At 33.8% G+C, this 14,413-nt stretch overlaps 3 protein-coding genes across 3 annotated transcripts; 2 read left to right on the top strand and 1 right to left on the bottom strand.

Moving 5' to 3' along the window:
- The first annotated feature begins 786 nt into the window (after positions 1-786).
- LOC136276324 (uncharacterized) lies at positions 787-5,326 on the top strand. Its single transcript, XM_066088120.1, has 8 exons — positions 787-1,044; positions 1,552-1,655; positions 1,894-2,013; positions 2,516-2,783; positions 2,985-3,124; positions 3,374-3,577; positions 3,863-4,085; positions 4,421-5,326. The coding sequence occupies exons 4-7, from the start codon at positions 2,587-2,589 to the stop codon at positions 4,078-4,080; spliced, it is 759 nt and encodes a 252-aa protein (XP_065944192.1). The 5' UTR covers positions 787-1,044; positions 1,552-1,655; positions 1,894-2,013; positions 2,516-2,586; the 3' UTR covers positions 4,081-4,085; positions 4,421-5,326.
- LOC136276367 (uncharacterized) lies at positions 4,234-6,899 on the bottom strand. The gene is made up of 5 exons (XM_066088253.1): positions 6,706-6,899; positions 6,179-6,316; positions 5,867-6,006; positions 5,477-5,583; positions 4,234-5,106 (listed from the first exon to the last, which is right to left on the bottom strand). The coding sequence occupies exons 1-5, from the start codon at positions 6,819-6,821 to the stop codon at positions 4,234-4,236; spliced, it is 1,374 nt and encodes a 457-aa protein (XP_065944325.1). The 5' UTR covers positions 6,822-6,899.
- Positions 6,900-10,645: 3,746 nt separating this feature from the next.
- On the top strand, positions 10,646-14,413 carry LOC105348204 (uncharacterized). The gene is made up of 4 exons (XM_011457533.4): positions 10,646-10,780; positions 12,285-12,902; positions 13,629-13,785; positions 14,078-14,413. The coding sequence occupies exons 1-4, from the start codon at positions 10,684-10,686 to the stop codon at positions 14,337-14,339; spliced, it is 1,134 nt and encodes a 377-aa protein (XP_011455835.3). The 5' UTR covers positions 10,646-10,683; the 3' UTR covers positions 14,340-14,413.

Here is a 14,413-nt window from a genome sequence, read left to right as displayed (position 1 = left end):
TTGAAAATCGTTATCAATGTTAATATTAATACTTGTACCAAAATGCAACCAAAATATACGACATCGCCAATTTTGATGAACAATTTAGTTACGTTTATGAAAAAAAAAAAACTGCGCCAATCTAATGTATCTCGATATCGATTATAAATCAACCAAACAAAACTACATTGTACCATCTGTAAAAAAAAAAGTACCCTGATTATATTAAAAATTTTCAAACTGAATGCATGATCAGACAAGGACTTATTTACCCTTGATATATTAAAAGAAAATTGCCGTTTTTCCTCACTAGTTTAATAGCGAGCGCAGCTCGCCGGCGCGCAGCGCCGGCGCGAAGCGAGCTCTACCGGCAAGGCGTGTGTGAATAGAAAATTCGGACTAGTTGCACATTCATTCAACGGATTTTTTTGGCGTCAGTAAATCGGACCAGTAATGCATCGTTTTAATCGTCCCAGTAGTTCCCTGTAATCATGGCAATTTTTATCACTTCACACTCTCACGAGAATCAGCAAGACAAAACAATAACGATGTAAGCGACATACAGTCAATGTTACCTCTAAAGTTCACCTCAGTACACTTTCAATCAAAAATAATCGTGTGACGTCACAAACGTTTACACATTGATCCGATATATTTTTTCGGAGTCAGTAAATTTTGACCCACAATTCATAGTACCAATGGTTTCCAACCTCACGTTCCAACATCACGTTCTCCCGAGAATCAAAGTAAAACCTTTGAAAAGCTTATAAGATGTGTAATTTTAAGAACATCATGCTTTTTAAGTAAATAAAACAGTATAGGGTCTGTAAGTCTCGTCACGTGACTAGCGAGAATTCGCGTGAAAGACAACTTCCGGGTACATGGTTGAGAATGGCGCTTTCAGTTTTGTATTGGGTGAATTACGTTGAGGGGCATACTAAGTTGACAAGGAAGAGCGAGGCTGCGGTGGAGAGCGGGAGAGTTCTACGATTTGTTGTCGACGAACTGCGCGTTATTACTGCATGTGTGCAGGCCTCTATGAGGGACACGTCGTACAAAGTACAGGTAATGTCATGTCAACATTCTTCACTTTTCTAGAACTTTTCTGATGGCGAAGATAATCCAAAGAGCACACTTTTGTTTAGCGAGAGTGTTGTACCTATTGAAAAATAAACAAACCAATGCATTTTATAAAGGCGTGTGGGTTTGCGTAGGTGTGCTCTCGAAAAAGCGACGGGAAGGGGGGGGGGTGAGGTACATGTAATACAGGTTTCTCGTGAATGATCATGCGCGGATCCAGATGGGGAGAGGGGGTGCCTAGACTCCACCTGCAAATTAAAATTTACATAATAAATATGCCTCAGACCCTTCTGTCAAGCTAAATTGTCGGACCCCCCCCCCCTGGAAAAAAAAATCTGGATCTGCGCATGTTAAATGTGTTTATTCACAAAGGCCCTTGAGTTGCATATGCTTTAAAAACTATAATCATTTTAACAAATAATGAATGAAAAAATGTTGCAAAGAATATCCAGAGACACATTACAAGCATTAATTTTAATTTGGAATTTGTAGATATTTTTGGATAATGAAGATACAGGAGTGGTAAAAGATGCAACCTGCCAGTGCCCGATGGGACAATACAAGTGCCATCATATTGCTGCAGCACTTTTGTTTGGGTATGTTTACTTTTTAAAAAATCAACCCATTATTTTAGTAAACATGTTTTATTTAATTATGAAAATGGGTTTAAGGTATGTACAGTGAAAGCTAAAAATATGTTTTAATATTAAAACTTGTCATTTTTAAAAAGAATTGAAAGTATTTTACAAACCATTCAGTATACATAAGAATGATGTGTTCCGTTCATATTAATCATATTTATCTTGATAGAGAAAAGTTTATATTCATTTACAGTTATAAAAGAGCGAGCAAAACCGACGTTAAATGTAGTTGGCTGAAGCATCCAAAGTCAGCGCCACCGAAATCTACTGTTACTATGTCTGACCTGTATCCACCAAAGCAACAGGAGTACAAGTATGTATTTATAAATAAACTGCTAGCTAACGAGAGAGAGAGAGAGAGAGAGAGAGAGAGAGAGAGAGAGAGAGAGAGAGAGAGTTAACAAAGTTAATAACCATATATATATAAGAATATATATTTTTAATGCTAAATTGTTTAGAGCATTGAAAAAAAAAGTAACAGACGAAGACAGATCATTTTTGTATCATCAGCTGGGACAATTGGGGCGCTTCACAGGTTGCCATTCTGTGCATTGGAGATTACTTTTATTTATTTGTTTCAGTTTCCAATTCTATGTTATTGTTGATGTTGCAGTTTGCTGGTTTTGTTTTGAATATTGTTTATCTTGATAATGTCTAACTTTGAAGTAACTTGGTATCTATTGTCATGTACCTGATTATTATTAAAAAATCCAGGTGTCCAAATTAAGAAATTGAAGATAAAAAATCCATATGTAAAATAGTATTCACCACTGCTTTTATCAATACTAATATATATAAAACAAAATGCATTGTAGCTTTACATTGGATTCTTTCTGAGGAGCCAAAGTCTGAGGAAAGTCCAGTACCTTTGATTGAGGACTTACTGATGAGTGAGGGGTACACTAATGCTGAAGACAGTAGAACATGGCTTCGAAAACATCTTATTCTCTCTCCAGAGAAGATAATGGAGGCAGCATTCGCATCAACTGGTCAGAGAGAAAACTCTTTGTGGGCAGCTGTAAGGAAGCTTCGATTTACTGCGTCTAACTTTGGACAAATTATTGGAGCGATTAGACGAAAGAGGTATTTAACACCCCAACACTCCCAAAAAATATTTTAAAATGTCAACAAAATATATTTTTTAAATACAGTGTGATTTTTTAACATTTATACTGTACACAAGTATGATCAGGTGCCATGTATGTTATTTTATTTCTATAGCATTGTAGCATTATATAATTTGACTTTGAAAGGTAAATGTATGATCTGATTGTTCTTTTGTAGATTGACAGAGTCCCTTAAGAAACGAATCTTAAGTGCCTATAATTTGGAAAGAAGAGCTCCTATTCAGTGGGGTATCACGCATGAGAAAGTGGGTGTTGAGGAGTATTGTAAAGCTGGTGCAGTCACCGTTTTGCAGACAGGCAAGTTTTGTGTTATTGTGCTCTATCACAAGATGGGAACTACTTTTGTTTTATATGTGATGTGATGATTGTGATTATCTTAAGAGACTAAACATGAAATGAGAATGTTTTATTTCTGCAATTAGCACAGCTTTAATGTCACTATTATCACTATTCGAAGTCAAATTACAGATATTTATAGTTTTACTTTGTTTAGGCTGTTTAACTTTTTTTTTCATTTGTGTACATACTACTACTTGTGTACCTCAGGAATTTGGCTTCACGAATCAGGTGTTTTGGGTGCATCACCTGATGGCTTTGTCCAAGGAGATTTTCGTAAAACTGACATTGTCCACCTTCAGCAGAACGACCAACCAGCAACTCTACCGACTATCATAGAGGTCAAGTGCCCATTTACAGCTAAGGACAAGACCTTAATGGAGGCGTGCTCCTCCGTCAAAGATTTTTTCTTGGGTAGTTAGATAATTTATACAAATCTTATCGTATGCACACTTTGTTATTTTTTTTGCATCACATAATATTATAAAGTAAGGAGAGAATGCATGAAAATGTTTATGTAATGGCATATGTTGCTTATTGAATTAAGTTGTAATGAATTGCATCAACTACACCAAAATCAGTATGAAAGTAGTACATGCAAGACAAATATTTAAAATTCTTAATTTGATAAACTTCTTTATCTTTGACCAAAATTAAATTTACTTATATATATATACATCTATATGTGTGTATTTTCAGTTGATAACAATGGAAGTTTGTCGTTAAAGACAACACATGATTACTGGCATCAAATCCAGGGCCAGCTTTACCTGACTGGTACAGAGTGTTGCGATTTAGTGATATGGACAACCAAAGACATGCAGATTGTAAGAATTGTAAAAGACAAGATGTGGGCCCCAAACATTTCTGCCATGATAGACTTTTATTTCATGGTGTTTTTGGAATCACTGAAGTAAATTAGGTTAGTTATATCACTGATGCGATAAGATCATATGATGAACATTCTTAGTTATGAATAAAGAATTTGGTTTTTCTTTACATCTGTAAATAAAAGAACAATACTACTTGTCAAGTTGAAACATTTCTAATATCTTTAATAGCATAATTATTTAAATTTCGTATTTATCTGAAATTTCTTTGAGAAGTGGTGCCTGAATGTTTACGAGACAACAGCATAACTGAAATATTTTAGTAGACATGTGTCGATACTGAGCTGGAATGTGATTAAGAATCTCATAGTTTTTGATGCGCTCATTTGCTCTCTCGACATGAATCCTGGCTTTTCCTATCTTGTAGCATAATGCTGCCTCCTCCTTGGTGAAGTGTGCTTTTTGTGAAAGAAATGGTGGAATATTCAAGGAGACACCAGAAGGAAGTTTGTCGTAGATGTTGAAACCTTTATCGGCTAATATGAGATCTCCGGCTTTTAGCTGCTGCAACACTCCACAGTGATCAACGATGGCTGCATCTGAAGTTGAACCAGGGTACAAGTCAGATGAGAACACAAGTGCACCATTGGGTGAAACACATGTAACTGCCTTGACAGTATGTCTGCTCTTATAACTACTGTAAGACAAGGACTGTGAGTTCATGTCAGATGGCACATCTTGAATAATCTCGGTAGCATCCATAGCTATTCGAGCTGACGCGAACTCTTCAAAGGACTTGGGCATTGATCCTTTGCACTTAATCTGACTTGGAATACCTTTTTCCTTAAGAATGCTGTCAAAGAAGATTTCATGCAAGACTGAAACATAAGTGTTAATGATATTTGACACAGTTGCCCTGCTTGTTGCAAATCGTAACGACAAGTCCAAGTCACGATAATTAAGCCGCAGCTTCATTAATGTTATTAACAATTGGTCCTCAATGGAAAAACAGGTCACAGCCCAACCAGAGTAATAGTTAAACGGTGCCATTCTGTAGAGCATACTGACAACAACTTGAAACACATCAGCTGGGAATGAGGTGTAGAGCAACATCTACAAACAAATTAAGTCTTTTATTTTACGGGCCATTGTCAGTGTTGATAACTGTATGTCCTGACCACCTGTATCCAATTTATTATGTTGTGTACATTTCATATTATTTGTTAAAGGCCACTTCTTTATATGTTAAAGCTTATACATTTCATTATTGTTACATTTTTCTTGTCAGTGTCAAAGCCACATTAAAATGTACTTACATATACAACAAACACAATTTAGTATGCACTGTCATTTTTTATTTATTTTCTTTTTCTAGTATAACAAGTATTTCATTATGCACAAGCATTTAAGTTTAACAATTATAATTCTACAAAATGAAGCATTTAAAATTTTAAATGTCCATGACTCCATTTATGTAACTTACCTTCTCAGTGTCATTTATTATATCTTTGATTGACATTTTGGGTGTTTGTATTTTCATATTTTCAATTTCTTCTTGGAGACTCGCGATCTGATTCTTTAAGATGGACACTGTAATGTGCAATTCATAAGATTCACTCATTTTGATACAAAAATATTTTTAGTTGATCCTCTCATACATTTTAATTTTTCATTTATAATTGATTGTAATTAGAAACATTTTAGTATTCATTGGTTTAGTTTAAAAAAGTGAAGTTTTTCTGATCAGTCTATTTTTTGTTGCAGAGTGTTGTCAATAAAAATTCAGTTGTTTGTGAATTAAACCATCAATATATTTTTTAATGATGTTTATTAATATAAGATCATAATTATGTTTATAACTATTTTTAATTACCCTCATGTGAATGATCTTGTGTGTCATCATGATGGTCACAGTAATTGTGATCCAGAGCGGGATTATGTCCAACATCTGACCCTGAAGCTGAATCACTTGGCATCTGGTGGGAAATGGAGGATACACTGTCCACTTTCTTTCTAGAAAATTTAATAAATCAGAGAAATATTAACATTTTACTTTCATATATATATAACTTTGTTTGAATCATATAGTACATTTTATTCTTAAAAACTGGTGTAAACTGTAATTATCTTGAATGCAATAATAAATCAATGTTTATCATGCAGTCCTTCTTCTTCACTTTATTACCTTTTAGGTGTGTACACCTCTGGAAAATACCCCACATTTTTGCTATATGCAAAAATGGTAGGTCCAAATTCTTTCTTCCCATCTTTGAAATGACAGCTGCACAACCTGTCATTATTGCTGTACTCTCTGTCTGCTCGTCTGAAAAACGAGCTCAGTATTATTTATTTGTTTTAAATATCAATAAAACTATATTTTGAATTCAATACAATACTGAAGGCATGTGATATTGAAAATTAGAACTGGTTTTATTTTGAGGGGAAAGTGAAAGGTCCAGAATAACATGGCATTACTGCATTGGTGGGAAATTGTGGGAAGGGGTTTTTAATCTCAACATTGCCAGATAAAAGTATGCAAATCAAATGCTAGGTTTATAGAAACGTTTGGCCTGAACATATCCGTCTTAAATTTCTTTAAATACATTCACGATTTGACGAAAAATTGTTTTAATGCATCTTTTTTTCGTGACCTCTAAATAGCACTGAATATAAAGACAATGATGCGTTTTATTTGTAGTTTTTATGACTTACCTGCACCTATCTATCCATTTCTTCCTTTCCCTAACATCAGTTGGGAATCTAAACAAACTGCATGTCTGCTTTCCGCCAGTTCGATGCGTACAACCGATTGCGAAACAATACACCATTGCACAGGAATGTTGCTACGAACGCTGATGTACCCGGAAGTTGGAAAACGAAAGTGAAAGTAAACGAGACTTACAGACCCTATACTTCGCATACTTTTATTTCTCAGGGGAGTTTTAAAGAGTAAGACGACACTTAACCAACGTCAGCTTTGACGTCACAATAAGCACTGATAAGGGGAAATTACTCTAATTGAAGTTATTGTAAATCTGCTGTTATATACGTAGCAGCGCCTTTTTTTAAAGGGGGTGGGTGGGTGGATGGCAGCCTCAGCCAAAAAATCTTTGCAAGCAAAAAGAAATATAAATCATGAAAATTCTAATCCTTTAGCTCTTTAGCAGTTCAATGGTTTCTTTATTTTCACTTCCATTTATTACATGCAGGGGGGGGGGGGGGGGGGGGACAACACCATGTTCTTTTAACATGATAAGCAAATATTTTTAAGCGTAAATTAAAAATAAAATTAAACATTAATTATTTTTTTTATAAGTGGAGGGGCAAATCCATGGTAAGTCGATTTTCTATGTATAAATTGACAAAAATGAAAAAAATTTTAGCATGGGGGGAGCTCTATGATGAGTCAAGTTTTATATGTAAGTTTAAGAAAAAATGTCTACTGCAAAAAAAAGGGGGAAATCAATCAATCAATCATAATCACAATCACTTTAAAAGAGGAGATGCAGTGCAATGAATATTTATATATTAAAATCTTTATTATTTAACAACATTGTATCTGAGATTAAACTATTGTTCTACATATAAATAAATTATAACAAATCTTATAAACTATGAATAATGAAAATTTACTGAAAAATAGGTATGTTTTATTTTTTGGCATTCAAATTTCACGTTGTTAATTTTATTTTATTAATTTATTATAATTAATTGTTTGATCACATGCTGTGCTCGCCCCAACGGTCGCACCGTAAAACATATTAGTTTTGTAATTAGAATTTCAAAAATCAATCAAATATTTCAAGAATGTGATTTACGAGTTCTTTGGGTGCTAAAATGCATTAAAATTTGTAATATTTGTTATTTTATTCTAAAACAACTCTGGGATCAATACATTGTGAAAACATGTTACGAAACAAATGTTTACGTCCTATATTTACGTCAAGAATATAGTGTATCTGAACTACTTTATTTAAATAAGTCACGTAATGTTTGTGTGCTACAGGCAGGACCTGGTGTGTGTGTGTGTATATATATATATATATATATATATATATATATATATATATATATATATATATATATATATATATATATATATATATATATATATATATATATATATATTTTTTTTTACATTCTACGGTGTTTTTCCATTAAATTCCGTGATGTTTAAATGCCTCTAAATGCAACAAGTAGTCAAAGGTCAAATTGACGAGTTTTATTATGACGTCACAAACGTTGAACGCTGTAAACTGCAACGTCACAGGCGAAAATCAAAGTTCACGCTTATGGCTGTTACTGTGGCTCTTCCATTAATATTAACTTACCCTTAGGATAAGATAGGAATTTTAAGGTATGAATCACATTTGCAGACAAGGCAAGAAGTTAAAAAAAATGTAAATATAAGCATTAAATCATGATTTTTTGAAGTATACACTCTCATAACTGCAGCGGTGTGTGCATACAAATTTTCATAACGCGCTAACGCGCGTTACTCAATTTGTATGCACACACCGCTGCAGTTATGAGAGTGTATACTTCAAAAAATCATGATTCAATGCTATAATATATATATTTCATTTCATTGATCCCAATATATTTATATCTACCGAGTTTGATTCCCTATATTTCTTTCGGAAATTTATAGTTAATTCATAGATTTCATTAGATTCATTAATTCATATAGAAACAGGCAGACTAAAATCTACACGCCCCGTTTATCGATTGGTAAAAATTTACAGCGACTTAAGAAAAACCACGGCCTGCATGAAATAATCATGATAATGCCAGACTCAAACTCCCATAGGAGACGTTTGGCTGTTTATTTTAGCTAATATACTATTAGTAATTTTGTGAATTTCACTTACTTTTTACAATCAATTTATTAATTTGTTAAAAGAAAGATGTAAATATAAACAATAAAATTCTTCTTTGATGATTCATGCGGGTAATGGAGGTAGCGATCATTGCAGAAAAAAAATTAATAATATATAACCCGGCATTAAACGCGCCCTAAATGCATTTTACACATCTGAATACTATCTAGATGTCGACAACCATATGAAATGGATGTTCACAAAATGCCAATAATGTGCGAACTTTACATCAGTTTGAGATCAACAAAAGAAAACAGTTCGTCATTTACGCGCTCATTGTTTTATCTTTTTAGGTTCAATGAGTGTACATGTAATAACAGGTTTTCAAACAAGATTTGTTTGTTGAACACAAAATATAAAACCCTTGAACTTGGCAAGAGTTGTCTGTAAATAAAAGGATTCCCCTCGAGAAGGTTTCCAGTCTTGCAATCCAGAGTTGATATAAAATATTGCAGCAATCTGACGCAAATAGTCGATCATGTGGGATATTGAGCACATTCATGTATAAAATTGTAAAATGGGCAAAATATGCTTGCTTATTATTCAATATGATTGCTTAATATCAAATATGGCTTAGGATATGCCTGCTTATTATTCAATACAGTTAAAAAATTAAGGCAAAATAATAACGACGTTACGTTTTTCGCAGAAAGAAACGACCGACACACAGGCAGACGGACTTGTAAATTAAAAATATTTCAAGCACTCGAAGGGCTAGGCTCTTTTCTTTGCAGCCCTAACCAGGCGGTGACTATGGAAGGATTGACCACTCATAGATCCTTAATTTTCCACGTTGGCCTCCCTTTTATTACACCCTCAAAGCAAAATTATGAATAAATTATGTACATGTAACAATATATAAATACACGTAGAGGCATAATTACATTTGAATGCATCCTTCTGATGTCGCTACAGAGGTCACCACCTCTATACGATCACATGTTATACCTAGGCGACACTTAAATAACTTATTGTGGTCCTATATTATGATGACTGGAAACCCATCTGATGCATGACGAACAGTGTAGACCTTATTAAGCTACAGGGTAAAGGTTGGGATAAAATAATTTTAACATATACAAGTTACAGATAACATATGGCAAGAGAAATTAAAACCATATTCAATTCAGTTGATACTTGGGAATGCAGCGCATTTTTTTTATTACAGTCATAATCTGTATATTCATATCCTCAAAATCTAAAGAGGATCGCTTTCTCATTGGCGTATTAAGAATTGTAATAAACTTATTCGTGAAAACGAGAGAAAGTTAAATAATTAAGTTGGCCAAAAACGTATAAATGACTAAAAGCATATACATGTATATGCAAGAAAGGCCGCGGGTTTTCGACCAAAAACAATTTACTCAAAGAAAGGATTATACAAAGTGAAAAAAAACCTTATTTAGATAGTAGCTGTGAAATGTCATTAAATTGCAAGGGGATTGCTTTCACTCCGTTGGTCTTTAATTGGCCTTTTTTTGTGGCTTTGTCCCTTTTTTGGTTTTGTTTGTGTGTTAATTTTGCCTTATATAGGTATATTGACATTTATGCAGTCGTTAACTTTATCCAGATGTAAATTCTACAGGTAACATTCACAAAATGAAAAAACAAATGTAAAATCCATTTTTGAATTACACAACTGCAACTTTTTTTTTTGTGTGTTGGATGTTTTTAATGACTATATGAACAATTTACCTAAGTTGCGTGGATGCACGAGAGGTTGGAATCTGTATTGATTTTATGTTTGTTTCACGTGATATGTAAGCCTTTACTCGAGCTAGCTGTACCTGGCCGAGAACCTGGTAAAAGAATGAACCTCTCGGCAGGAGAGAGCGCCACACCGGAGCGGGGGGATCTGGTGGAGATTTTCTTGCCCCCACTCGGACTGATTCTGGTGGGGTTTGTTGGTAAGAGAGATAAGTCGTTTTTTCAGATAGACGTATTCAAAGTTTAGTTTTTCTCAATTTTCTTTATCTTTACATCGTATATCGATTATTTATCAATTGCTTGAAGATACGTCTTATTTAATTCTTTTATTTTTAACAAAACAGTTGTCAATGGTATATATTTTTTTAAGAGAGAGAGAGAGAGAGAGAGAGAGAGAGAGAGAGAGAGAACCGAATGACGCGATATTATGAAAAAAAATTGTAGAACTATAAAACATAATTAGTTAGTTGTTTTCACAATTTCTGGTTCTCGTCAATGTTAAAAGAATAAAAGATAGTTAAGACAATTACATAGATGCATAGTTACATTTACATATATCAGGTTTTTTAAGTGCCTTAAAATTGCTAGACGTATTGGAATGACTTTATAATGATATTTTTGTTCATCTACTTAATAAGTAGATGAACAAAAATATCATTATAAAGTCATTCCATATAAAATATATAATATATATTTTTACCTTTCTTGAGACTTATATGTACTAACGTTTGTAAAACACTTTCTTTTTAGGGACAATGACAGTAGGTTTATATAAAGTAGTTACTGTATACAAATCAAAGTACAACGTTATTGATTTAAAAATCTAATTGAAGAAAAAGAACGAAGAACAAAGCTCCTAAGGATGTAAAACATTGTCTTTATTAAAATCGAAAACTCAAAGTCCTCGGATGAAAATGGATAAAAGCAAAACAAATACAGATTGAATTAAAAATCAATTTCAAAATTGAGTTTAAGGATTAAGTACAAAAAAAATATGATTTAAACAAAGCCTCTTTTTTGTTTGAAGTACTACATCCATGTAACTTTTACAAATTTTGAAAATACAAATGCACAAAGAATGTTTAATGTACATGCATCTCTGGCAAAATACACTCAGTTATACAAAGTATATACAAAAATATACCTAAATACAGATGGTAGCACGTTTCTCAAAATGTGAAATGAACAACCCCGAGTTTACAGTAATTGCTGTCGTCATTGCTGCAAGGGGAACGAAAACTTTCTTTATTATTTCTTTGGTTAATGCCTCTATTTTTGGTAATATTTTTTAAATACAAAAATGGGAAACGATATTCATAGATTTTTTATACTAGGAACGCAAAATATGTATTTAAGTGCGTGTTTTCCGATTTATAACTCATACATACATGTATATTGTCAGGGAACAGCAACCCCTTTAATGTATTGCCGCTCAATATACAAATAGTAATATAAAACGGAAAGCTTTTAAGATCTTAAAGAGTTTTCTCTCCGAGTAAGATACACATCGATGCACGAGTTGCACGACCTAAAATAGATCTAATCATATCCAATCTGACAATAGAAAAACAAGGAGCGAATCGTGGACCTGATTTTAATCAGATTGAATTATATCATAGTTACCATTAATCATCACATGACTATTTAAAACTTAGAAGACAATTTTTAATCAAATTATTATTAATATATGTTCATATATTTTAGCACTAAGTTCTTTGGTAGTCTGCACATCCGGATTCCGTAGGCAGTTCCGGTTCAGGCCCAGATGCGTCAGCCCCTCTTTCTGTCACGCAAGTTTAACAAGTCTAACGTCCACTTCCGTTTCGCACGACTTCCGCAACCGATCTCCAGAAGAGGACAATGTAAGATTCTACACAAGACGTGACTTTCGTGTACTGGAACATCTTCAGTTATACCAAAATAATCCAAAATACTTGTTCAAAATTGGCATACCAACTGTTACGTCACTGATATGTTGTCCAATCATAATGGCTGTTTACAAACCAACTGCAAGCTTTCTTTGGCCAAATCGAACGCAGCCCGCCATCAATGAAGCGATCGCCTGCTTTCTAGCCCCAGCGGGTATGGTGTACGCAGTTTCGTTTGGTTTTGCCTTTCAGCAAGTTCTTCAGAAACAACTCGACATAACGGCTAGATTGAACAATGATTTCTCCGAAATGGAACTTTTGATGAAATTAACAAAGAAATTAACGTGTTTGAAATCAACAACTCGAATGAAGATGTATCTTGCTTTGAAAGAGGAAATAATGACAGTCATTCAATACATTACTGAGATGCCTAGTGCTCAAAACAACAAAGAAGGTATAAAATGAATCCCATGCTTTGTTTTCACCGACTAGGCTATATAAAATCAACAAAATCCATCCTCAGAACCAGTGATTTTGCAAAGTTGTATAAACAATCACGCTTTTCTGAAATCTTGGTCAATAATGAAATATTTTTATTAATGCTTGCATGAGTTTAGATCGAACCTTTACACTGCTTTGCAGTCGTATTCACAACAATGAATGCATGTTACATCTGATTTCAATTCACGTATAACAACAAAGAGATTCTATTGATTGCAGTGAGGTTTAAGTAGTTCTCTGAATTCTCGTTACTGATTTAATTTGTATCTAAATGAGTTTGGAAACACCAAAGGGAGGCAACTTTTTTTCTTCAATAGAAATCCTTTTTATTCTCATTTAGAACGATTTATAGAAAGCTATTTGACTTTGGACACTCGATATCTAAAATCAATTTTACATTTCATTTCTTATTACGAATTAATAACACAGTTTCTTCAAAATATTCTTTTTGCTTATAATGTAAATCATAATTATTATAATATAATACAGAAAAATCACTTTCATCATGTCGTTGTATTGATCTATCTTTAACAAAAAACACTTTGTATATGTAACTAGTCGATATGCTATTCTGTAAAGTCGGTTTCTATAGAAAGATCGAATGAAAAGGATACACTTTGCAAAATCATGCGTATTTTGAATAGAAATAACGTTTACCTGCCTTGGAATTTTTATATAGGGGCTATTTGGGACATAGTTGACCATCTTCGAGAAATTCCAACACAGAAACATAACGTAGACAGGGCGATCATACATGATATAGTCAAGTATGTGGGCAGTCTCAACAGCATAGTGGACAAAGTGGGCACACTGCACGCCAAGATACACCCATTACAGTAAGCGTGTCCCATAAGATATTTCATTAGCTGCTCGGTCCAATTTTATATCCAATTTTGTGAACGCTTTGAAATGATTGCTATCCTAAGTATGACTGTGTAGAATGAAAGACATTGCAGTAGTTTGTCCGGTCAGTTATTAAAGCATATTTCAATTAAAAGTCTATAACTTTTTAAGATAATTGGTTTTTAAGGAAAATTATTTGATACCGTAATAGCCAATAACATCGGACCATGCAGCTTTAATAAAGTGGGCCTCCTACACGCCAAAATTTTTTTTCTTTTCTTTCAGGTGGGTGTTTTTGGAGGTCCTCAGTTTTTCCTCCTTCCTGGGGATCCAGATGGTGAAATGTGAGTCCTACCGTCTGGAGATGTGCATGAGCTTTGTCACGTGTCTCTCCATCTCCATGTCATGTTACATTGTGGCGGACATAGATAACCCGTTCCATGGATTCTTCAGAATCGAACTCAAATGTGTTTTGACTATCTTAGAAAACCTTGCAGTGTGTTTTCACGAGGAACTGATGACAGATATCAAGGTTGAACACATATAGGAGCGAATTTATGGACTGACAAATCTATAGCTCAATAGAGTAACAATACCAGGGACATACATGTAACTCGTCAG

Source organism: Magallana gigas, chromosome 6, assembly GCF_963853765.1.
Source record: "Magallana gigas chromosome 6, xbMagGiga1.1, whole genome shotgun sequence".
Taxonomy (NCBI): domain Eukaryota; kingdom Metazoa; phylum Mollusca; class Bivalvia; order Ostreida; family Ostreidae; genus Magallana; species Magallana gigas.
This window is presented reverse-complemented; position numbering and strand designations above follow the sequence as displayed.